This window comes from Chiloscyllium plagiosum, unplaced genomic scaffold (assembly GCF_037043375.1).
Source record: "Chiloscyllium plagiosum isolate Xiang-an unplaced genomic scaffold, Cpla_swu_hap1 HiC_scaffold_19, whole genome shotgun sequence".
In the NCBI taxonomy this organism is placed as follows: domain Eukaryota; kingdom Metazoa; phylum Chordata; class Chondrichthyes; order Orectolobiformes; family Hemiscylliidae; genus Chiloscyllium; species Chiloscyllium plagiosum.
The window spans coordinates 72,391,889-72,417,947 of record NW_028270157.1 but is presented as its reverse complement, the minus strand read 5'-3'; the positions used below and the strand labels follow the sequence as shown (position 1 = coordinate 72,417,947).

At 42.3% G+C, this 26,059-nt stretch overlaps 1 protein-coding gene across 3 annotated transcripts in view; it reads right to left on the bottom strand.

Moving 5' to 3' along the window:
* Window positions 1-26,059, bottom strand: part of LOC122546348 (aldo-keto reductase family 1 member B1-like) — a 63,067-nt gene that overhangs the window by 29,759 nt on the left and 7,249 nt on the right. For 2 of the 3 annotated variants that reach the window (XM_087997525.1, XM_087997527.1), the window contains exons 2-3: window positions 9,463-9,630; window positions 8,755-8,871 (exon numbers count right to left, since the gene is read on the bottom strand). In XM_087997525.1, the coding sequence (XP_087853651.1) occupies window positions 8,755-8,871; window positions 9,463-9,630 (285 nt within the window). The remainder of the gene's footprint in view (window positions 1-8,754; window positions 8,872-9,462; window positions 9,631-26,059) is intronic. The other variant, XM_087997526.1, reaches the window with a different exon arrangement.

Here is a 26,059-nt window from a genome sequence, read left to right as displayed (position 1 = left end):
TGAGTGAGCTGCCGGAGGAAATAGTGGAGGCTGGTACAATTACAACATTTAAAAGGCATCTGGATGGGTATATGAATAGGAAGGGCTGAGAGGGATATGGGCCAAGTTCTGGCAAATGGGAGTAGATTAATTTAGGATATCTGGTCGACATGGAAGAGTTGGTCCAAAGGGTCTGTTTCCGTGCTTTTCATTTGTACGACTCTATGACCACTGGGCCATTACCTCCCTATCTGGTTTGTAATGTACTTTTATGAATAGAGCATACTCCTGGCAAAGATCTTCCTGCTCTCACAACCACTCCTGCATAGGTCCTTCTCCTTCTTCTATCACCAAATTAGATACTTGGTTCTGAATTAAACAATCACCAAACGTCAAGTTACAGTGTTGTCTGCAAAAACAGCATTGTGCTTTCAGTTGGACTTCAAAGGATCCTGAGAGATAACTAAAGCTCTCAAGAATGGCGATATATTTTCAAGCCAAGTAACACAAATTGAACAAAACTATCTAAATAAATTTGGCCTGAACAAATGACACCCAGAAAATAATTCAATAAGCCCAAAATGGAACAACTGCAATAAAGCCAGAACGTGCACACAGAATGTGTCATTTATCTAAATACTGTTAGTTGTATTAAATTAGACCTTCATAGGGTAGTCTAACCACAAATCAGTAGCCTAGCAATCTAAATGTCAGGAATTCAAATCTCATACAACCTTTCTGACCATTGTGTACATGTTCTGCTCCTATTGATGGTGTTTCCTTATTCACACTTACAAAACCATCATCATCTCTTAAATCTCCCCTTGGCATTCTTGGCAATCATCAATAACAACACAGTTTCTTCAACCTCCGCAGAAACTGAAATCTTTTGTTGATAGTAATTTGCCTGCACCCTCTCCAAGACCTGAACATGCTTCATCCAAATTGACCATAATACAACAGCACCTGATCAAAGAACATTTAACTGGTTACGGGATAAGGGGTCATTCTCTCTATTTTCTCTCTATTCAGGTGCTTATCCAATTGCCTTTTGAAACCCACAATTGAATCCATTTCCACTACAGTACTTGACAGTGAATTCCAGATCCTATACACACTGCTTAACAGTATAATTTCTTTGCTATTGTGTTTTGCCTCTCCTGAAAGAAAGCAACTAGTCCATGCCAAACATAATCTCAAACTAAACTAGTCCCACTTGCCTGCTCCTTGTCCATATCACTACAAACCTTTCCTATTCATGTATATTTTAAAGAACAAAGAAAACAAAGAAAATTTACAGGCCAGGAACAGGCCCTTCGGCCGATGCAAATCTACTGTCTAAACCTGTCGCCCAATTCCTAAGCATCTGAATCCCTCTGCTCCCCACCTACTCATGCATCTGTCCAGTCACATCTTAAATGAATCTACCATGCCTGCCTCTACTATCTCTGCTGGTAACGCATTTCAGGCACCTACCACCCTCTGTGTAAAGTACTTGTCTCATGTATCCCCCTTAAACTTTTCATCTCTCACCTTGAAAGCGTGACCTCTCGTTGTTGAATCCTGCAGCTTGGGAAAAAAGCTTATCTCGATCTACCCTCTCTATACCCTTCATGATTTTGTAGACCTCCCCCGTCAATCTCCTTTTCTCTCATGAAAACAAACCTGACCTACTCAACCTCTCTTCATAGCTAGCACCTTCTATACCAGGCAACATCCTCGTAAACCTTATCTGCACCCTCTCCAAAGCATCAAAATATCTTTTAAACATTGTAATTGTACTTGTTTTCTTAGGAAGTTCATTCCAGACATGAATCACTCTCTATGTAAAAATTATGCCCCCATTCTCTTTTTTAAATCTCACTCCTCTCACCTTAGAAATGTGCCACCTAGTCTTCAAATCACCTATCTAGGGAAAAGACAACTACTATTAATTCTATCTACATACCTCGCACTATTTTATAAATTTCTATCAGGTTGCCACTCCACCTCCTACTCTTCACATTTAAAACAATTATGATTTATTTTTCATGATTTGGAGATGCCGATGTTGGACTGGGGTGTATAAAGTTAAAAATCACACAACACCAGGTTATAGTCCAACAGGTTTAATTGGAAGCACACTAGCTTTCGGAGCATCGCTCTTTCATCAGGTAGTAGTGGAGGGCTCAATTGTAACACACAGAATTTATAGCAAAAATTTACAGTGTGATGTAACTGAAATTATACATTAAAAATTTGATTGTCTGTTAAGCCTTTCATCTGTTAAAATACCGTGATAGTTTCACTTCTTTCTGTGTAAATCACAAAACTTTTTAAAAAAAAGTTGCATTCTCGGGTTAGCTGTTAACAGTGGTGATAGCTAGACAATATGTTGAAGGTGTTAGCCCCCTGTGTTCTCTGTCTATGCCATGATGTTTAGATTGATTCTAATCTAAAAAGTGAGATAACGGAGTTTTACATGAATTCATGCAGTTTTTGACATGAATGCATGCAGTTTTTGAGCAAAGTACAATGTAACCCCGCAAGTACAAATTCACCCCACAAAATATATGTGTGTATGTGGGTCTTTGTCTGTCTGCGTGTGTGTGTCTGTCTGGGTTGGGGGTTGTGAGTGTGAGAAAGTGTGTGTGTGTGTAGTGAATACAGAGTGTCTTACGTCGGTGAGGGGGTGCATGTGTGAGTGTGGGAGTGTGCGTGTCTGTAAGGGTGTGTGTGGGTGTCTGTGTGTGCGTCTGTGTATACGTGTCCGTGTATTTGTACTGCAGGGTTACATTGTACTTTGCTCAAAAACTGCATGCACTCATGTAAGATTCCGTTATCTCACTTTTTAGATTAGAATCAGTCTAAACATCATGGCATAGGCAGAGAAGACAGGAGGCTAACACCTTCAACATATTGTCTAGCTAACACCATTGTTAACAGCTAATCTGAGAATGCAACTTTTTAAAAAAAGGTTTTGTGATTTATATATGAAAGAAGTGAAACTATCACGGTATTTTAACAGACAATCAAATTTTCAATGTATAATTTCAGTTACATCACACTGTAAATTTTTGCTATAAATTCTGTCTGTTAGGATTGAGCCCTCCACTACCACCTGATGAAGGACCGATGCTCCGAAAGCTAGTGTGCTTCCAATTAAACCTGTTGCATTATAACCGGGTGTTGTGTGATTTTTAACTTTGATTTTTTTTTCGGTTTTTTTGAATGCTAATGAAACAAGATGAATAAAGATCTTATATTAGTAAAATACAATGACAGTAATCCATGATGCATCCTCATTCAGCCAGGTATTTCTTGAATCATGGTGTAGGTTAAAGTGACAGTGAAAGAATGGTGATACAATTCCATGGCAGGGTGGAGAGTGGCTTGGAGGGGAACTTGCAGATTGTGTTTTCTATACATTTGCTGCTCTTGTTTTTCTAAAGGTAATGGTCATTGCTGTGGTTCTGTTCGCCGAGCTGGAAGTTTTTGTTGCAAACGTTTCGTCCCCTGTCTAGGTGACATCCTCAGTGCTTGGGAGCCTCTTGTGAAGCGCTTCTGTGGTGTTTCCTCCGGCATTTATAGTGGCCTGTCCCTGCCGCTTCCGGTTGTCAGTTTCAGCTGTCCGCTGTAGTGGCCGGTATATTGGGTCCAAGTCTATGTGTTTGTTGATGGAGTTTGTGGATGAGTGCCATGCTTCTAGGAATTCCCTGGCTGTTCTTTGTTTCGCTTGCCCTATAATCTTTTAGATTAGATAACTTTACAGTGTGGAAACAGGCCCTTCGGCCCAACAAGTCCACACCGACCCCGCCGAAGCGCAAACCACCCATACCCCTACATTTACCCCTTACCTAACACTACGGGCAATTTAGCATGGCCAATTCACCTGACCTGCACATCTTTGGACTGTGGGAGGAAACCGGAGCATCCGGAGGAAACCCACGCAGACACGGGGAGAATGTGCAAACTCCACACAGTCAGTCGCCTGAGGCGGGAATTGAACCCGGGTCTCTGGCGCTGTGAGGCAACAGTGCCGCCCTTAATGGTAGTGTTGTCCCAGTCAAATTCATGTTGCTTGTCGTCTGCGTGTGTGGCTACTAGGGATACTAGGGACAAACAGGAAGACAGCTAACGATCCGCATCCACGAACATCAACTAGCCACGAAACGACACGACCAGCTATCCCTAGTAGCCACACACGTAGACGACAAGCAACATGAATTTGACTGGAGGGCAAGCGAAACAAAGAACAGCCAGGGAATTCCTAGAAGCATGGCACTCATCCACAAACTCCATCAACAAACACATCGACCTGGACCCAATATACCGGCCACTACAGCAGACAGCTGAAACTGACAACCGGAAGCGGAGGGACAGGCCACTATAAATGCCGGAGGAAACACCACCGAAGCGCTTCACAGGAGGCTCCCAAGCACTGAGGATGTCACCTAGACAGGGGACGAAACGTTTGCAACAAAAACTTCCAGCTCGGCGAACAGAACCACAGCAACGAGCACCCGAGCTACAAATCTTCTCACAAACTTTGGTAATGGTCATTGATTGTCAAGATGCTTTCAACAGCAGTATTGGTTAGATTTTGCTGTGCGTTTTGTACATTGAATACATTGCAGCTACTGAGTATAGGCGATGAAGGGGATGGATATTGCAGGTGATAGATAAATACCAATGAAGTAAGCTGTTTTGTCATTGATAGGGTTGAGGGTTACAGTATTGCTGGAGCTGCACTTATCCAAGCAAATGAGCAGAACTCAATCACACGTCTGATTTGTGCCTTGTCCTTGGTGGAGTTTGTTCTGTGAAGTCAGGAGATGGGTTACTCACCATACGATTCTAATCCAGTGTTTTATGTTGGGTCAGATCAGTTTCTGATCAGTGTTAATCTCAGAGATGTTGACAATGGGATGTTCAGAGATGGTGATGCAATCAGAGGACAATGGTTGGATTCTCTCGGAGATGGTCATTGAATGGCACTTATCTTGCACAAATGCTGCTTGCCACTCATCATCCAAGCCTAGAAGTTGTCCTGCTAGGGCGGCACGGTGGCACAGTGGTTAGCACTGCTGCCTCACAGCGCCAGAGACCTGGGTTCAATTCCCGCCTCAGGCGACTGACTGTGTGGAGTTTGCACGTTCTCCCCGTGTCTGCGTGGGTTTCCTCCGGGTGCTCCGGTTTCCTCCCACAGTCCAAAGATGTGCAGGGTCAGGTGAATTGGCCATACTAAAATTGCCCGTAGTGTTAGGTTAGGGGTAAATGTAGGGGTATGGGTGGATTTCGCTTCGGCGGGTCGGTGTGGACTTGTTGGGCTGAAGGGCCTGTTTCCACACTGTAATCTAATCTAATCTAATCTAATCTAATCTGCTCTTCTTGCAATTGGAGATGAAATGCTCCAGTAGCTGAGGAATCACTAAAATACTAAACATTGTGTAATCGTTCAGGAATATCCCTCACATTGATCTCACAATGGAGGAAATGTCATTGATTCAGCAGCTGAAAGATGGTTGGGCCAAGGACACTACACTGAGGATCTCCTGGAACATGTCCTGTGGCTGAGATGTTTGATTTCCAATCACCACAACTATCTTTCTTTGTGTTGGGTATGACTCTAACAAGATAAGAGTTGATGGGAATTGAGGAATAACTGCAGTTTTGCTTTGGCTTCCGAAATCTCACAAATAGCCAATTGTTGACCCCACCATTTTCCTTCTGAAATTCAGCTCTTTTGTTCATGTTTGTAAGGAGCCCATGAGCATAGCAGAACCCAAACTGACAAGTGAACAGAGTATGGTTGAGAAAGTATTGATAATGGAGAGTAGACTGATGAGGTTTTTTATGGACAGGAGAGATATAGGTAATTTTCTACAGGAGATTTTGTGTTCAAAAATTGTGGATGCTGGAAATCAGAAACAAAACCAAATTGCTGGAAAAACTCAGCAGGTCTGGTAGCATCTGTGGAGAAAAAGCAGAGTTCATATTTCACGTCACGTGAGAGTTTATAGAACAGTGATATAAATTCCTGAGGATCATATTGATTAAAATATTCAGGACAGTTGGTACAAGTATTTCAAAATTTGTTCATGGGTTGTGATTAGGAACAAGCTGCCCGAGAGAGGGACAAAGCAGATCCAAGAGTTACTTCCGAAAGGGAAAAATAGATTAATGCTTAAAAAAAAAGAAACATTTGCAAAGCTATGGTAGCAAGGAATCAAATAGCAAGGTAGAAGGACATTCAATAGAATCACAGGAATCTAATGCTCTGATTACAGTGTGATGAAAGCAGGTTCAAATGAGGCAATGTATTAACTAACCATTTGCTTTATTTGGAATTCTCACATTCTGACTTGATGCTCATAAGTGTCTGGAAGAGGTTCTTTGTTGCATTTGCCTGACAGCTTGCCTTGCTGCTCATTGTTGTCACAAACCCACACAGCGTGCTCTTCCTGACCTCACCTCATGCAGGATGGGTGTGCTTTGGTTTGGGCTGGCTTCACTTCCTTCACAATGTACCACCATTTGGTAATACATAATGACATAAGATTACAGCATTGTTAGTCAAGGACAGTATTATGATTGCACAAAGGACATTCGAGGACTCCTCTACTGAGATTAGAAACGGGAAAGGAGAGGTCACACTGTTGGGAGTTTTCTATAAGCCTCTGAATAGTTCCAGCGATGTAGAGGATAGGATAACAGGGATGATCCTTGATAGGAGCAAATGTGACAGGGTAGTTATTATGGGGGACTTTAACTTTCCAAATATTGACTGGGAATACTGTAGTTCAAGTACTTCAGATGGGTCAGTTTTTGTCAAATGCGTGCTGGAGGGTTTCCTGACACAATAGGCAGACAGGCCAACAAGGGTGAGTCCACATTAGATTTGGCACTGGGTAATGAACCCGGCCAGATGTTAGATTTGTAGGCCGATGAGCACTTTGGTGATAGTGACCACATTTCGATTATGTTTACTTTAGTGATGGAAAGGGATAGGTATATAACGTAGGGCAAGAGTTATAGTGAGGGGAAAGACAATTATGATGTGATTTAGGATGCATAGGATGGGGAAGGAAGCTGCAGGGGGTGGGCACAATTGAAATGTGGAACTTATTCAAGGAACAGCTACTGTGGATTCTTGATAAATATGCAGTGATCAGGCAGGGAGGAAGTTGTTGCGCGCAGGAGACGCGTGGTTTACTAAGGAAGTTGAATCTCTCGTCCAGAGGAAGAAGGCTGCTTATGTTAGGATGAGATGTGATGGCTCAGTTGAGGCATTCAGAGTTACAAGTTAGCCAGGACAGACCGAAAGAGAGAGCTCAGAAGAGCCAGGAGTCTTTGGTGGATAGGATCAAGGAAAACCCTAAGGCTTTCTACTTTCATGAATAAAAGAATGACTAGAGTAAGATTAGGGCCAGGAGACAGTGAGGTCTGCAGATGTTGGAGATCAGATCAGGCAGCATCCGAAGAGCAGGAAAATTGACATTTCCGGCCGGATACCTTCATCAGGAATTATGGCCAATCAAGGATCATAGTGGGAAATTGTGCTTGGAGTCAGAGGAGATAGGGGAAGCGCTAAATGAATACTTTTTTTTGTCAGTATTCACAGTAGAAAAAGAAACTTGGTCAAGGAAAATACTGAGATACAGGCTACTAGATCTGCTCTCCTCCAGTCTTCTGGCACTATTCCTCTAGACAATGACGACATAAAGATCAAAACCAACGGCTTGGCACTCTCCTCCCTGGCATCCCAGAGAATCTTAGGATAAATCCCATCCGGCCCAGGGGACTTATGTTTTTACACTTGCTAACACCTCCTCCTGTGAACCTCAATCCCATCTAGTCTAGTAGCCTGTATCTCAGTATTTTCCTGGACCACATTGTCTTTTTCTACATAATGCTTCTTGTATTAGGACCGATTTGCCTTTTGAAAATACACACCAAAGCTCAGCTCTGTATGACTAAAATGAACAAATCTTCTCAGGTACCTCAGTCACTCCTTTATAATATCTTTTGCAATTCTTGTAGTTGGCATCAATTAGCAGTTGCTCACACTGGCTCTTGCCAAGTGTAACTTGGAGAAGGTCTTCAACTTCATAATCAACTTCATATCTTGATCATTGTGCAACTTGGGTAACATGCTCAGGGTACCAACTGTAAATCACCCTGTTGCATCCACAGTCAAGAGACAATGAATGAAAGTTATATCTCTGAAAATAGCTGGAATTGAAGAGAATTAAAGACTTACCATCAGGTTGTAGCCTACCTTTGCCTGGTTATGACTAAGATAAATAGTTTTTAAGATATGAACTCCAAAGAGAACTCATGGAGGCAGCAAGCAGAAAAACTGACTGCACAGCATACATAGTTAGCAACCACATTGACAAGTTAACAGTGCTTGTTAAGTTTAAGTTATTTACATACAATGGAGTTGAGTTTTGCCTAAAAAAATCTCATTGCATAATTCTGTTGGTTAAAATGAGATATTAGGCTCTCTCTTGACATGAGAAGAATGGGATAGTAATAAATACCTGGATCCTGGATCAGTGGTGCTGGAAGAGCACAGCAGTTCAGGCAGCATCCAACAAGCAGCGAAATCGACGTTTCGGGCAAAAGCCCTACATCAGGAAAACGGAGTCTCTCTTGGCTGAAATGAAACTGCTCCCACATCCCAAGCCTTTAAAATCAATCAATTTTACATGCAATAGGAACTTTACTCAGGAGGTAACAAATCTAAATTAAGTGAAAAATGTAACAAAATATCAGAGTTGGAAACTATACCTTGAATCCCATTGGCAAGTGAATAAGGTAGAGGTCCACATATTCCAGATTCAGGTCAGACAGTGTTTTACAACAGGCCTCTTTCACTTTATCTTTTGCATGAAAAGTGGACCAGAGCTAATAGGACAACAGAAAGTAGTATTAGCACAATGTCAAGATCAATGCATCAAAAATAAATTGCTCTTTTAACCTTCTCCCAACATTCTCTCAGACAACTCATTTCCTTCTCTAAAGTGTGGAATTCCTCTATAACAGATATTAATATTTTGGAGAAAGATAAAAGGGCCTAAAATTTAATGAGAGGAAATGAATTTTTTTTGTCAAAACAATATTTTTAGAAGTCCTTTTGTTGTCACTAAAAAATTCAACATTCACTGTCCATCTCCAATTGCCTTTGGGTAGTAGGTGTGGTGTAGATACATCCAGAGTGCTAACAAGATCACGTTCCAGGACTTTGACCCAGAGACAGTGGAGGGTTGGTAACATGGCTGTGTTAAGGTGGTATGTGGCTTGTAGGGGAACTTGCAGATTGCAATGGTTCCATACATCAGCTACACTTGTTCTCCTATGCAGTGGAGGTTGGTCACAGATTGAGAAGTTGCTGTTGGAGAAGTTCTCCTTTGGTTGTATATAGTACATGCTGCTGAATTGTGGTGGAAGGAATGAATGCTTAAGTTTGTTAATGACTTTCAAAACTCTCCATTTTACCTTACTGACAATAAAGAGGTCTTCACGCTTTACTGCTCCTTCCTTAATCTTCTGGTTTATAGCTTCACCCACTTCTTTCTCATTCTGATAAAAGTATGCACAATCAATGTAACGATATCCTATGGAAATTGCTTCCTTCACTGCTTCAACCGCTTGATCTTTAAGGGACTGAACAAAATATTCATCAGAATCAAAATCAAACTAAAAGCAAAGAATGTCTGGAACACAGGTGAACAATTGCAAGGAATCTTCCCCCCCCCCCCATCACTTTTCAACTGTCTCTTTTTCTCAAGATAATGCCTGTTCACACTCAGCATACTTCACCAATCTCTGCAAACATGCAATCTGCCCTGTATACACATGCCTAACATATTTCACCTGTGACTTCAAACCTTTACACATTCATTGTCTCCTTCTCTTAGCCCCACTTTAAACTTATCCATCTCTTCTAGCCCAAACACCATTCTCATTCAAAATTCATAACTCCATGGGGAAAACATTCATAATTTCTTACACACTCCCATCTCTCCTGCCAGTAGCCTCACAATGAACACATTCCTCATCTCTGTACCATCTCGTACATCTATCCCAGCCTCTGATTGCAAACACTATTTGAACACATAATTCCCAACCACTGCACATTCAACACCTCCCTGCCACAGGCAATAGTGCTATGTTGACTGAATTAGTAATCCAAAGCACCAGGCTAACATTCTGTGAACCCAGGCTTCAATATCACTATGATAGATGGCAAAATTTGATATCAATTAAAATATTTGGAAATGAAAAGTTGGCCAAAGAACATCCATGTAACTACTGTCAATTGTTGTAAAATCTCACCTGGTTCAATAACTCTTTAGGGAAGAAAATAGACCATTCCCATTTGGTCTGGCCTAGCTCTGCACTCCGTACTAGATTAGATTAGATTACTTTACAGTGTGGAAACAGGCCCTTCGGCCCAACAAGTCCACACCGCCCCACAAACCCACCCATACCCCTACACTTACCCCTATTCCTAACACTACGGGCAATTTAGCATGGCCAATTCACCTGACCTGCACATCTTTGGACTGTGGGAGGAAACCGGAGCACCCGGAGGAAACCCACGCAGACACGGGGAGAACGTGCAAACTCCACACAGTCAGTCGCCTGAGGCGGGAATTGAACCCGGGTCTCTGGCGCTGTGAGGCAGCAGTGCTAACCACTGTGCCACCGTGCCGTACTCCTGCTGAACAAAGAACACAACACAGGAACAGTACTTTCAACCCACCAAGCCTGCACCACTACGTTTTGCCCTTCTATATTAAAACTGTCTTCACTTACAGGAACTGTATCCCCCTATTCCCTTCTCATTCATGTATTCATCTGGTGCTTCTTGTATGCTACTATTGTGTATGCTTCCACCACCAACTCTGGCAGCACGTTCCGGGCACTCACCACCCTTTGCGTGTAAAATGTGCCTCGTACATCTCTTTTAAACTTCTCCCCTTGCATTTTGAACCTGTGTCCCCTAGTAATTGACTCCTCCAGCCTGGAAAAAGGCTCATACCTTCCACACTCTTCATTCCATTCACAATCTTATAAACTTCTATCAGATCGCCCCTCAGCCTCCTGTGTTCCAGTGAAAACAAACCCAGTCTATTCTACTTTTTTCATAGATAAAATCCCCCATAATTGGCAACATCCTGATAAACCTTTTCTGTACTCTCTCCAAATTATCTATGTCCTTTTGGTGACCTGAAATGTATGCAATATTCCAAGAGTAGCCTAACCAAAGTTCTTTAAAGCTGAACCATAACTTGTCTATTTCTATATTCAATGCCCATTCCAATGAAGGCAAGTATGCCAGAAGCCATTTTTACTACCTTATCTACCTATGCTGCCACCTTCAGTGATCTGTGGACCTTCACAGCCAGATCTCTCTGCATATCAATACTTCGAAGGATTCTGCCATTCACTGAATGATTTCCACCTGTACTTGACCTTTCAAAATGCATCACCTCATATTTGTCTGGATTAAACTCCATTGCCATTTTTCAAACCATGCATCCAACTGATCTATATCCTGCTGTATCCTCTGACAATCCAACTCACTACCTACAACTCAACCAATCTTTGTATCATCCGTAAACTTATTGATTATACCAGCTACGCTTTTCTATAAATCATTTATGTAGATCACACACAGAAGTCCCAGCACTGATCCCTGTGGAACACCACTTGTTACAATCCTCCATTCTGAAATGCTATCTTCTCTCTCCTCTGAGTAAGCCAGTTCTGTATCCATCTTGTCAGCTCACCCTGATACCATATGACTTTACCATTTGTACCAGTCTGCCATGAGGGACATTGTCAAAGGCTTTACTGAAGTCAATGTAGGTAATATCAACTGTTTTTCCCTCAATCATCTTCATCCCCTCCTCAAAACCCTGAATCAAGTTAGTGAGGTACAACCTCCCCAGCACAAAAGTGTGCTGTTTATCACTAAAAAGTCCATTTCCTTCTAAATGCTGGATCTTGTCCCTGACAAGCTTTGCCAATAATTTTCCTAACACTGACATGACGCTCACAGGCCTGTAATTTCCTGGATTATCCCTGTTACCCTTTTTAAACAACATTAGCTATTCTCCAGTCCTCTGCAACCTAACCCGTGGCCAAAGGATACAAAGGTAGAATCACAGAATCAGAGACGTACAGCATGGAAACAGACCCTTTGGTCCAACCCGTCCATGCTGACCAGCTATCCCAACCCAATCTAGTCCCATCTGCCAGCACCCGGCCCATATCCCTCCAAACCGTTCCTATTCATATCCCCATCCAAGTGCCTCTTAAATGTTGCAATTGTACCAGTCTCCACCACTTCCTCTGGCAGCTCATTCCATACACGTACCACCCTCTGTGTGAAAATGTTGCCCCTCAGGTCTCTTTTATATCTTTCCCCTCTCACCCTAAACCTATGCCCTCTAGTTCAGGACTCCCTGACCCCAGGGAAAAGACTTTGCCTATTTACCCTCTCCATGCCCCTCATAAGTTTGTAAACCTCTATAAGGTCACCCCTCAGCCTCCGACACTCCAGGGAAAACAGCCCCAGCCTGTTCAGCCTCTACCTATAGCTCAAATCCCCCAATCCTGGCAACATCTTTGTAAATCTTTTCTGAACCCTTTCAAGTTTCACAACATCTTTCCGACAGGAAGGAGACCAGAATTGCATGCAATAATCCAACAGTGGCCTAACCAATGTCCTGTACAACCGTAACTTGACCTCCCAACTCCTGTACTCAATACTCTGACCAATAAAGGAAAGCATATCAAATGCCTTCTTCACTATCCTATCTACCTGCGACTCCACTTTCAAGGAGTTATGAACCTGCGTTCCAAGGTCTCTTTGTTCAGCCACACTCCTTATGACCTTACCATTAAGTGTATGCCTGTCAGTGCTCCAACAATTTGTCCTTTTGCCTCCCACATTATTCTGGGATAGATCCCATCAAGACTCAGGGATTCATTTACTTAATACTTTTCAAGATGCACATCTTGTTCTTTTTAATAGCAACTTGGCTTAGAAATTCGAAAGTGCCTTCCCAGAGATCATCCTCCACCATTTCCTTCGCTTTTGATAAATACCAATACAAAGCCTAACAGAAGTTCTATTCAGCTCAAACATAACCTCCTTGCTCTTAGAACCTGTGCCACAACTGAAAAAGGCAAACATCCCAAATGTCTTCCTAATGTTCACCTGTCCCACTACCTTTAGGGATCTGTGGACATGCACCTTAAGATTCCTTCGTTCCTCTGAGCTTTCTACTGTCCTGCCATTCATAGACTAGTCCCTCATTATGTAGTTGGAAGAGTAACATCACCTCAAATTTATCAGGGTAAAATCCATCTGCAACTGATCTGCTCATCGGATTAACCTTCTTCATCATTATTAACCATCCAGCCAATTTTTGTCTTCTGAAAACCTTCGTATAAACTACCACCCTTCTTGAAATGAGGAACCACATTAACTGTCCTCCAATCTGCTGGCACCTCCCTTGAGGCCAAAGGGGAATTACAAATTTGGGTCAGAGCCCCTGTAATTTTCTCACATCCCACAGCATCTTGGTTGACTATTAACAGCTGTATGAAATGACTAAATAAGTAATTCAGTTTTGGTCAATTAGGGAGGGCCAATAAATGCTAACTTATCCAGTAATGCCAGATCCCATGACTAAAGAAAAAAATGTCTATGTTTGAATGCATCTTTCTGAAAGTGTGTTTTCCCTTGTTTCCTGATACTCAACAACCTCAGTTAGAAAGATTAAGAAAGTGTTGACATGTTTAGTCCTGCCTTCATGAAACAGGATACAACTTGAGTTTCCTGAAAATCTATTTTTGATCCTTTGCTTAATAACATATATCTCCAGTACCAACTTATTATTATTTACATGCTACCTTCAACTTTTGCCCACCTACATGTTGGCTGCATATCTAACACTGAGATGCGAACAAAATTGAAATTTTGTCCAACTAATCCAAAAGGGTAAAATGAAAAAAAGAAAAGATTAGTAATATTCAGATCAGGCAGATCCTGTGGAGAAAGGAACATAATTAGCATAACTTAACAATGATCTTTTCTTTTTCTACCTCCTAAAGATGCTTCCTGACCTGCTGAGTATTTCCTGCATGTTGATTTACATCAAATTTTATACTGCAGCATTTTATACTTATATCAGAATAACACAGGTCAATTTTGGTCATCAAAAACGTCTGCTCCCCAGTTACATCATTCCTGGCTGCCTCTTTCAGTGCACTAAATCTGGAATCCCGTCATTGTGGAGATGACATCTGTAGTAGCTATTGTTATTTTTAATCTCTTCCATTTAAATGGTGAGGCATAGTTAATTTCTTGGAACACTTTTTTTAAAAAAAGTCATTTGCAGATGTCAGCACTGCTGTCTGTTGTTGCCCTTGAGAAGGTGGTGACAAGCTGACTTCTTGAACTGCTGCAGTCTATGTGCTTTTGAAACTGCGTAGCAATTGATACAACTGAGTGGCTTGCTAGGTCATCTCCGAAGGCAGTTGAAAGTTAACCACACTGCAGTCACATATAGGCCAGAACAGGTAAAGACAGCAGATTTCCTTCTGCGAAGGACAGTAGTGAATCAAATAGGCTTTTCCAACAACCAACTGTGATTTCGTGATCATCATAAATTCAATGAATATCTGGAATGGAATTAAAATTCCATCATCTGCCATGGCAGAATTCAAACTTACATTACCTGAGTTTCTGGATTAATAGTCTACCAACAATATCATTTTTAAAATTAATTCTTGGGAGAAGGCATTTGGTATGCTTTCCTTTATTGGTCAGAGTATTGAGTACAGAATTTGGGAGGTCATGTTGCGGCTGTACAGGACATTGGTTAGGCCACTGTTGGAATATTGCGTGCAGTTCTGGTCTCCTTCCTATCGGAAAGATGTTGTGAAACTTAAAAGGGTTCAGAAAAGATTTACAAGGATGTTGCCAGGGTTGGAGGATTTGAGCTATAGGTAGAGGCTGAACAGGTTGGGGCTGTTTTCTCTGGAGCATCGGAGGCTGAGGGGTGACCTTATAGAGGTTTACAAAATTATGAGGGGCATGGATAGGATAAATAGCCAAAGCCTTTTCCCTGGGGTCAGGGAGTCCAGAACTAGAGGGCATAGGTTTAGGGTGAGAGGGGAAAGATATAAAAGAGACCTAAGGGGCATACTTTTCATGCAGAGGGTGGTACGTGTATGGAATGAGCTACCAGAGGATGTGGTGGAGGCTGGTATAATTGCAACATTTAAGAGGCATTTGGATGGCTATATGAATAGGAACGGTTTGGAGGGATATGGGCTGGGTGCTGGCAGGTGGGACTAGATTGGGTTGGGATGTCTGGTCGGTGTGGATGGGTTGGATCGAAGGGTCTGTTTCCGTGCTGTACATCTCTATGACTCTATGTGAGCATCACTAACTGGCAGCATTTCTTGTCTGCCCATAGTTCCCTGAGGTGGTGGTGGTGAGCTGCCTTTTAGAACTGCTGCAGTCCACCTGTTGTGGGTTGACCCACAATGCCATTAGGGAGGGAATTCCAGGAGTTTGACCCAGTGGCAGTGAAGAAACAGAAACATATGTCCACGTTGGTTGGTGAGTGGCTTGGAGAGGAACTCGCAAGTGATGGTGTTCCCAGATATCTGTTATCCTTGCACTTATAGATGGAAGCAGTCATGAGTTTAGAAGGTGCTGTCTGAGGATCTTTGCTAAATTTCTACTGTGCATCTTGTAGACAGTACACACAGCTGCTACTGAGCATTGATATTGAAGGGAGTATATGTACTAAGGGATTTGGTGCCAAGCTTCTTGTGTTGTTGGAGCTGAATCCATCAAGGCAACTGGGGAGCAGTCCATCACACTCCTAACTTGTGCCTGGTGGACAGGTTTTGGGGAGTCAGATGCTGAGTACTCTCCGCCTCTGATCTGCTCTTACAGCCACTGTGTTTAAGTGGCGAGTCCAGTTGAATTTCTGGTTAATAGTAATTTCAAGGATATTGATAGTGGGGATATTCAGTGATGGTAATACCATAGAATGTTAAGGGGGGAATTGTTAGATTGTCTGTTATTGATGATGGCCACTGCCTGGCATTTTTGTATGCTGTGAGAGTTACTTGCCCTTGTCAGCTCAAGCCTAGATATTGTCCAGACATTGTTGCATGTGAACATGGAATGCTCCAATATCTGAGACATCACAAATGGTGCTGAACATTGTTTAAACACCCCCATTTCTGACCTGATGATGAAGCAGCTGAAGGTAGTTGGGCCTAGGACACTGTCCTGAGGAACCCCTGCACAGATGTCCTTGAGCTGAGATGACTGACAGCCAACAACACAACCATCTTCCTACCTGTGAGTTATGACTCTAACCATTAAAGAGTTTGTCCCTCATACCACTGATTTCAATTTTACCAGGGCTCCATGATACTATGCTCAATCAAATGCAGCCTTGATGTCAAGAGCTGTCAATGTCATCTTATTTCTAGAATTTAGCTCTTATGTCCATGTTTGAACCAAGGGTGTAATGAGGTCAGGAATGGAGTTGCCCTGGTAGAAACCAAACTGGGTGCCACTGTGCAAGTTAATGCTGAGTAGATGCTGCTTGATAGCACTGTTGATGACACCTTCCATCACTTTACTGATGAGATCAGACTGATGGGCTGGTAATTGGGTAGGTTAGATTCATTGTGCTTGATGAAGATGCCATTTGCTTCCTTCACTCCTCACCCCCACCTCTAACTCCATCTCTTCTTGCAGTTCTACCTCTTGTCCACTCCTCATGATACCCTCTGACCCTTCCTTTCTGATTTGATTGACCTGTGGGCAGCAAAAGATTTTACCCCTTCGTCCTTTTTTTTAAACCAAGAGTGGTCATAAAGGTAGAGATGCCAAAATGTCTACTTTAACTGTGGCAGAGGAATGGCTAGTTCTCCCAGTTGAGGTTTTCTTCTAGTTTGATTCAGTTGTAACAGAGAGAAGCTGATGGTTCAGCTGTAGCAGAGAAGCTGCTGCAGTCGAGTGAAAGGTTCCAAGCTTCAGCAGATGATTCTTGATTGACTTTTCTCTCTGAAATTTCTCCTGCCTGGAAGAACCTGTGTTTGAATTCACCTTTTGCTGGGGTGGGGTGAAGAGAGAGGAGCTGTTAATGTGATGTTACGGGAATTGGAACAACACTTTATTTAAGTCGTTGTGTTGGGTCATTTAAGTTTTTATGAAGTGCTCTTGCCCGAAACATCGTTTCTCCAGCTCCTCAGATCTGCCTGACCTGCTGTGCTTCTCCAGCACCACACTCTCAACTCTGATCCCCAGTCCTCACTTTCTCCTAACTTTTCCAATAATTAACTTATTCTAAATTCTGTTTTCTTTTGTTCATGTTTCAACTGTAGTGTTTAAATAAACTCTGTTTTGCTTAAAGCTGAGTGGCTTGATTAGCTGCATCACACCTGAAATAGCCACTTCACCACTGATTTTAAAATAAGAAAAAGTTTGGGTCTAGGGTACCTGGTGTTGCATGGTTTTTATCGATGTATGCTGTGGCAGGTTTGGGGTTATGAGGCAGAAAGCTATGGAGGGGAGTTATCCAGATGATGTCAATGACAGTCTTGGAAACAAAATATTGACAATCTATGGTGCGCACTGCCTGGGGGAGAGGAAATACTATCTAGAAGGAAGAGATAAGAGAAGACAGAACAAGACAAGGTTGGCGCTCAGCCTCTGCAAGACAGAAACCTGCATACCAGAAATCAATGGTATCTTCCTCATCAGCAGGCTTGATAACAAAGTCAGGGTTGACTGGACAGAACAAAATCTGGCAAAGTCAGAGAGTGACAGGTTAGACTGGGTGAAAGCAGCAGAGATACGGTGTGGCACGGTGGTTAGCACTGCTGCCTCACAGCGCCAGAGACCCGGGTTCAATTCCCGACTTAGGTGACTGACTGTGGAGTTTGCACATTCTCCCTGTGTCTGCGTGGGTTTCCTCCGGATGCTCCGGTTTCCTCCCACAGTCCAAAGCTGTGCGGGTCAGGTGAACTGGCCATGCTAAATTGCCCATAGCGTTAGGTTAAAGGGGTAAATGTAGGGGTATGGGTGGTTTGCGCTTCGGCGGGTCGGTGTGGACTTGTTGTGCTGAAGGGCCTGTTTCCACACTGTAAGTAATCTAATCTAATATTAAGGTGGCTGATGTCACAGTCCACAATGGGAAGGTCACGTGCACGTTAGATGCCAGAGGGAGGCATCCATGTTCAGGGAGAGTATTAGAGACAGGTGAAGGCTCTGTGGAGTAAGACAATTACTCTTATCCAAATAGATGCAAAGGAAGAAGACTTCAGTGACATTTAGGTAGGTGCACGAAGGGGTAAAATCTTTTGCTGACCACAGATCAATCAAATCAGAAAGGGAGGGTCAGAAGGTATCATGAAGACAGGACGAGAGGTAGAACTGCAAGAAGAGAGGGAGTTAGAGGTGGGGGTGAGGAGAGAAGGACGAAAGAATCCAGAGGGTTCTGAAGGATTTCAGAACCAGTGTTTTTTAACACCCAAAAGAAAAAAGTTTCTGTAAGGCACAGGTGAGATAAAGAAATGGAACAGGGAACTAGGATAGCTTTGAGACAGTAAGGCAGTGCTGATGGAGAAGTCAACAGTGTGCATATATTGGAGAATTGGCACAGAGTATGACCTCAGGATGTGGTGTCCCAGGAGTGCTGCCTGTTTCAGAAATCCCTGTAAATCTTGCTGGGTGGATTGGATTGGGAGAACATAGATGAATCGTCAATTGGAATCCAAGTGGCGTAAAGCAGAACCAAAGACAGAGGCAATCAATAAGGGAAAGATGCAGTGGTGAAAACTACTTTTATAAACACTTTATCTAACATTACAAGAGAAATAGAAAACAGTGAATGAAAACAAACAAGCTGTAGAATTAAAATGGAATCCCATCAGAGAGAAGACAAGAACTTTAAATTGGACTTCTCTGGAAGAGCAGTGGGAGCAAACAAATTAACGCTCAAATAAAATCAATACCAAATGCTGAAAATAAGCACAACTACTGATCTATTGCATGTGAAGTGCCTTGGGCACATTTCAGTATGGAAGAAGAGGGGTAAATTCATACCCAAACACAGCATCTTTCAGCTGCCTGCTCCAAGCTGATGGCAAGCTAGTGCACCGCAGCTGGAGTTCAGCCACTCCATCTGGTTCCTTCTATTTTGCATTATGTTTCTCTCTTCTTCCTTCTCTGTGACATCCCAAACTCCCAGCCTCAGACTCCCATCCTCAACACAGACCTAGCATGGCTGTCTTTCAGCCCAGCGTGGTCTCCCAAGGTGATTGAAAAGCTGTCCTGCAGCATCAAAAGCCTTGAGGTGAAGCCCAATAGTCTAGAGTCAAGGTCTGCTGCAGACTGGAGGACACTGCCGGTGTGGACTGGTTTGGGAAAGACTTTTATTCTGAACTTATTTCTTTATTTTCTCTTTTATTCCTATGATCTGTAATGCTGGATAATTTATTGCTTTATTTTTCTAATTATTTTTCTATGAACCTGTAACTTGTATCCCAAAAAAGCCAAAGACCTCTCTTACACAAAACTAATATTTACATACATCTGAGTCATTAGGAGGGTCCAATAACTGAATGGACCCCCATTTACCTTCAGCAGAAAAGATCGCAGACAGTGGTCTTCCCCCAATGTGCCTTGGCAGCAGCTGCCCCAAGTTTTAGTGCATCCCTCAGCCCATAATCGTGGACCTTGAAATGTGCCAGCCTCAATCCTGATGAAGGGCTCGAAATGTCAACTCCCCTGCTCCTCAGATGCTGCCTGACCGGCTGTGCTTTTCCAGCACCACACTCTTCGTCCCTGATCTCCAGCATCTGCAGTCCTCACTTTATTTTTGAAATGTGCCAGACTGCAACACTCGGTCGGGGTCAACTCCTTGTTCTAGAAGACCAGCAATGTTCAAGCAGACCAAAGTGCATAGTCCCACATCACGGAGATGCTTGAGATGAACCTTGACAAAAACTACTGCATCTTCCTCCGGACTTCCTTTGCAAAGGCACATTCCAGTGGAGATGTGTGACAGTCTCAATGTCCCCATAGCCACTTCAAGGACAGTGTGTGCTGGCGCAAGCTGACCGGGAGTACATAAAAGATCTCACAGGTACCCTTCTGACCACTTGCCAAGCGATGTCTTGATGCTTGTACTAAGTTCTGGTGATGAGGCATTATGCCAAATGACTTTGACAGTCTGCTCACAGAAGCATGTAACAGGATTCACCCCTTCTTTTTCCCTCAGGGTCTTGAGGATGCTATGTGCTGACCATTTCCTGATGGACTTGTGGTCAAAGATGTTTCTCTTTGCAAATATCTCTTTGCAAAGGACAAGTAATACAGAAAAGTCCAACTACTTCCATGAAAGAGAGGCCAGTCCAACCTTTTGTGACACCAGGGAGAGGTAGAACTTCAGTGTTTGCATACAGAGGGTCTTCACACAGCTTGATACAGCCGCATACCAAGATGGCCTTCAGGGTCAGGGCAACATTGGGTATTCTAAAGGTAGAAAAGTCTCCTGGTCCTGATGGAATGCATTTCAGGGTACTAAAAGAGATGGCGGGAGAAATAGCAAATGCACTTGTGGTAATTTTTCAAAATTTGCTGGACCCCGGGGTAGTTCCAGCAGATTGGAAAACAATAAATGCGATGCCACTGTTTAAGTAGACAAAAGATGGGGAATTACAGACTGGTTAGCTTAACTTCTGTAGTGGGGAAAATGCTTGAATCTATTATCAGGGAATAAATAGCAAGATATCAAGATAGAAATTGCTCCGTTGGGCAGAGGCAGCATGGGTTCATGAAAGGCAGGTCACGCTTAACTAATCTACTGGAATTCTATGAAGACATTACAAGCACAATGAACAATAGGGACCCAGTAGATGTGTTGTATCGAGATTTCCAAAAGACATTCGACAAGGTGCCATACAAAAGACTGCTGCATAAGATAAAGATGTATGACTTTACGGCTAATGTATTAGCATGGATTGGTTTAATAACAGGAAACAATGAGTGGAGATAAAGACGTGCTATTATGGTTGGTGATCAGTGGCTAGTGAGGTGCCTCAGGGATCAATTTTGGGACTGCAATTAATCTCAAATTTACATAGAAGATTTGGAACTGGGGACCACGTGTAGAGTACCAAAGTTTGTGGATGACACAAAGATGATTGCTACAGCAAAGTATACAGAGGACTATGGAATTTAGCAAAGGGACACAAATAGTTAAGCGAGTGAACAAAGTTGTGGCAGATGGTGTACAATGTTTATCAATGTAAAGTCATCCATTTTGGTAGGAAAGACCGTAAAAAGGACTATTATTTGAACCGTAAACAATTGCAGCATGCTGTTGTACAGAGGGACAACCTAGATATCCTTGTGCATAAAGCATAGAAGGTTGGTCTGCAGTCGGCACAGGTAATTAAGAAGGCAAAAGGAATTTTGTCCTTCATTGCTAAAAGCATTGAGTTTAAAAGCAGGGAGGTTATGTTGCAGCTGCATAGGTTGTGAATGAGATCACATCTGGAGTACTATGTGGAGTTTTGGTCTCCTTACTTGAGAAAAGGTATACAGGCATGAGAAGGGGTGCAGAGGAGGTTCAGTAGGTTGATTCCGGAGTTGAGGGGGTTGGCATGTGAGGAGAGACTGAGTAAACTGGGATTATATTCATTGGAATTTAGAAGAGTGAGGGGGGAACCTTATAGAAACATAAAATTATGAAGGGAATAGATAAGATAGAAGTAGAGAGATTGTTTCCACTGGCGAGTGAAACTAGGACAAGAGGGCATAGTGTCAAAATAAGGGGGAGCAGATTTAGGATGGAATTGAGAAGGAACTTCTTCACCCAGAGGGTTGTGAATCTGTGGAATTCCATGCCCAGAGGAGTAGTTGAGGCTTCCTCATTGAATATTTTTAAATCTAAAATAGATAATTATTTTGAATAGTAAAAGGAATTAAGGGTAATAGTGAGAGGGCAGGTAAGTGAAGCTGAGGCCATGAAAAGATCAGCCATGATCTTATTGAATATACCCAGTGTTGCCCTCCTATTTCTTATGTTCTTCCCCCTGTTTATCCAGAGATTTTGTATACAGAGCTCCCGCAGACCCAGTCTATCTGAGGCTTCCAGATGAAATGGAAGATGACTCAGGTGATTGAAACAGCAGGTTTTGGGGATGGGCCAGACCTGTGCTATGTCCAACAACAGATAGAGCGCTTCACACCTGATAATCAGGTTTTTAACTCGCAGAGAGAGTAGTGCTCCCAAAGGACCAGTTTCTGCTTCATTTTGGCGGTGTGCTCCCTGGCCCCTCTGAACCATATTCCAAGTACCTTCATGTAATCTGTCCTGATGGTGAAGGAAATGACGGATTGGTCAGCCCAGTTCCCAAAGTAAACTGACCTCGCTCTTGCCCCGATTTACCTTAGTACCTGAGACTAGCTCAAACTGGTCACAGATGCTCATGAGTCTGTGTACTGACAGCAGATCTGAGCAGAAAATGCTGTCATCCATGTACAGAGAGGCTTTCACCTGCTTTTCTCCACTGCTTGAAACAGTCACCCCTCTCAGGCTTACATCCTTCCTAATGGACTCAGCAAAGGATTCTATACAAACATAAACAAGGCAAGAGACAGTGGGCAGCTCTGCCTGACTCCAGATCTGATCATGAAGCTTTCTGATTCCCATTGGTTGATTGAGACTGTGCAAACAATGTTTGTGTAGAGCAATCAGATTCAATTGTAGATTCCCTCCACAAAGTCAATTTCAGACAGCATGTCTCATATGTCCGTTTGTGAAATCCTGTCATCAGCCTGATCCAGACTGTTGATGCTGGCATCCAGCCCCCTCTGTCCTGCATGTATGCAATCACAACCTGAGGAGCGCAAGGTTCTCAGACATTGTCCTGTCTGGTACAGCACAGGTTTGGCTCAGGTGAATCACCAATCCCACAGCGGACTTGGTCCTGTTGGCGATGACCTTAGACAGGATTTTGTCATCTGCATTCAGCAATGATATTGCTGCAGTGATTCACCTGATCCAAGCCCCTCATGAATTTATAAATGGCTAAGGTCACCCCTCAGTCTCCGACACTACAGGGAATATAACCCTCAATGAGGGCGAATCCAAAGAGGTTATTAAAGTATATTAAAGGAAAAAGATTTTTTTCATAATGTAATGGAAAATTAACAAATTTTACATTTACTGTCAAATTTGAAAGAGAATATGTTTCGAAAATTTAGTGCTGTGCTGAGCTTTGTAAACAATACTTTGATGAGGTTTGCAGCCAGCTTGTCTCTGTTTGAATTTTGTTAACATTCAATTGGACCTTGCAACAGTCAACTCAGCGAAAGCTGAACAATTGTTATGTCCAAGACCAGGGGATGAGAGAATAACAACTTGAGTTTTCCCGGTCTTTGCCCCTGAGAGCATGATAAGAAACAATATAAGGCAAGTATCTGAATAATGCTCAGGTACCCCTGACATTGAGACATCTAGCTGAACGTACTGTCAATTCTGCAGAATTTAAATAAAGCTCCTTTCTTTGCTCTTGCTAACAGTTGAGTCAAGTCTATTTAATTTCCATGACAAAGGAGCAAGAGGGTAACTACAGAAAGGGTTGGCCCACTCAAGGACAAAGGAGGAAAGTTAAGCATGGAGTCAGAGAAAATGTGTGAGATTCTTATCGAGTACTTTACATCGATATTCACTGAGAAGAGGGACATGACGGATGTTGAGGTTAAAGGATAGATCTTTGAGTACTCTCGGTCAAGTCGGCATAAGGACAGAGAAATTTAGGGTATTCGAAAAGACATTAAGGTAGACAAGCTCCCAGGTCTTGATGGGATCTACCCCAGGTTACTGATAGAAGCGAGGGGAAATAGCTGGGACTTTAACAGATACCTTTGCAGCATCCTTGAACATGGTGAGGTCCTGGAGGACTGGAGAATTGCTCATGTTGTTCCTTTGTTTAAGAAGGGTAGCAGGGATACTCCAGGTAATTATAGACCGGTAAGCCTGATGTCAGTGGTAGGGAAGCTGCTGGAGAAGATACTGAGGGATAGGATCTATTCCCATTTGGACGAAAATGGGCTTATCAGTAATGGGAGCATGGTTTTGTGTAGGGAAGGTCGTTGGACGTATTAGAATGTACAAAGGTGGATAAATCTCTTTGTTTTGATCAGATATTTCCAAGGATATGGCAAGAGTCTAGAGAAGAAATTGTAGGGGCCCTGGCTGACATTTTTGCATCATTGTTAACCACGGGTGAGTTTTTGGAAGAATGAAGGGGAGTGAATGTTGTGCAACTATTCAATAAGGGCTGCAAAGAAAAACCTGGGAACTACAGACCAAGTTAGCCAAACATCTGTGTTAGGCAAGTTACTTGAGAAGATTCTGAGATAAGATTTACATGAATTTAGAAAGGTAGGGTTTGATTAGGAATACTCAGAATGGCTTTGTGCGGAAGAGATCATCCCTCACAAATTTGTTAGAGTTATTTGATGGTCAGGCAGCATGGAGGAGCAGGAGTGTCAATGATTAAGATAACAGCCCTTCATCAGGATTCTCAATGAAGAACTTATGCCCGAACCGTCGACTCTCCTGCCCCCTGGACGCTGCCTGACCTGCTGTGCTTTTCCAGCACCACACTCTTCGACTCTGATGTCCAGCATCTTCAGTCCTCACTTTATCCTGGAGCTCTTTGATCAAGTGACCTGGAAGGTTGAAGAGGGCAAAGTGGTGGACGTAGTCTTTATGGATTTTAGTAAGGCCTTTGATAAACTTCCACATGGTAAGCTGCTCTGGAAGGTTAGATCACATGGAATCCGAGGGAAGCTGGCAAATGGGATACACAATTGACTTGATGGAGAAAGCAGAGGGTAACAGTGGAAGGATATTTGTCGGACTGGAGGCTTGTGACGAGTTGGGTGCCTCAGGGGTTGGTGCTGAGCCAGTCAGTGTCTGTTATCTGTATCAATGATTTGGATGAGAATGCACAAAGATATGCTTATTAAGTTTGCAAATTACACTAAAAGGCAGTCTCGTGGACAGTGAAGATGATTATCAGAAATTGCAGTATTGAGAAAGTTTATAGCCTTAAAACTTGCCCTTAAACATTTAGACTAAAATGTAACTTTGAATTATAGAACACATTTGCTGCACACTAGAAAAATAGACAGGCAGGAAGGGTAAGAAAATTAAGAACACTTGCCTTAACATCAGTGAATCTGGGTAAACAGGACACTGAGTGATAACATTCACGACTGTTTCTTTGTGAAGTTAATAACATGTTTGATTCTGACCTCGAAACGAAATTCAGTATCGATTAACTTCTCTCCCGAATTATCATCTTTCTCTATTTTCTGTCTAGTTCAGAATATGCAGTGCTTTCGTTAACTTTTTGTGCTTGTGACAGTACAGCTTTTGTAAACTTATGTATAAAGGTAGTCTGTTTGTGATGGTACAACAGAATAGCTTGCCAGGGTTCTTGAAGGAAGAACAATGTCTTACTGTTTTTGGATATTAGAATCCAGTTAGCCTGGTATATAGGTAGTGTTATGTTATAACAGTGATGCTATTAATAAATAAAGGGAATGATTAAAATTAAACTAAACTATCTGTAAGAGTTTTTATTCCAAAAGACCAAAAAGTACAATCTCCAGGATGAACCAAGAGAGGCTTACAGGTTGAGTTCACAAGGAATTCCTTGGGCCATTTCAAATCTGTACTTTTTTTTATTTATAGATATTTTTATTAGAAATTTAACATTTTTACAAGTTTAAAAAAATAAACAAAACTCTCAAATACAAACATTGATATACAATTAAATCTTAAATATATAATAACCAAAATTTAACAAAAGAAAAATACTGAGAAAGAAAAAAAAACAAAACTCAACTAACTACTAATCTAACCTACAACTAACCAGAGTGTATATTTAAGTCACTTACATTATTGAAATAAGAGAAAGAGAAAAAAAAACAGCGGATAACATAGAAATTGGG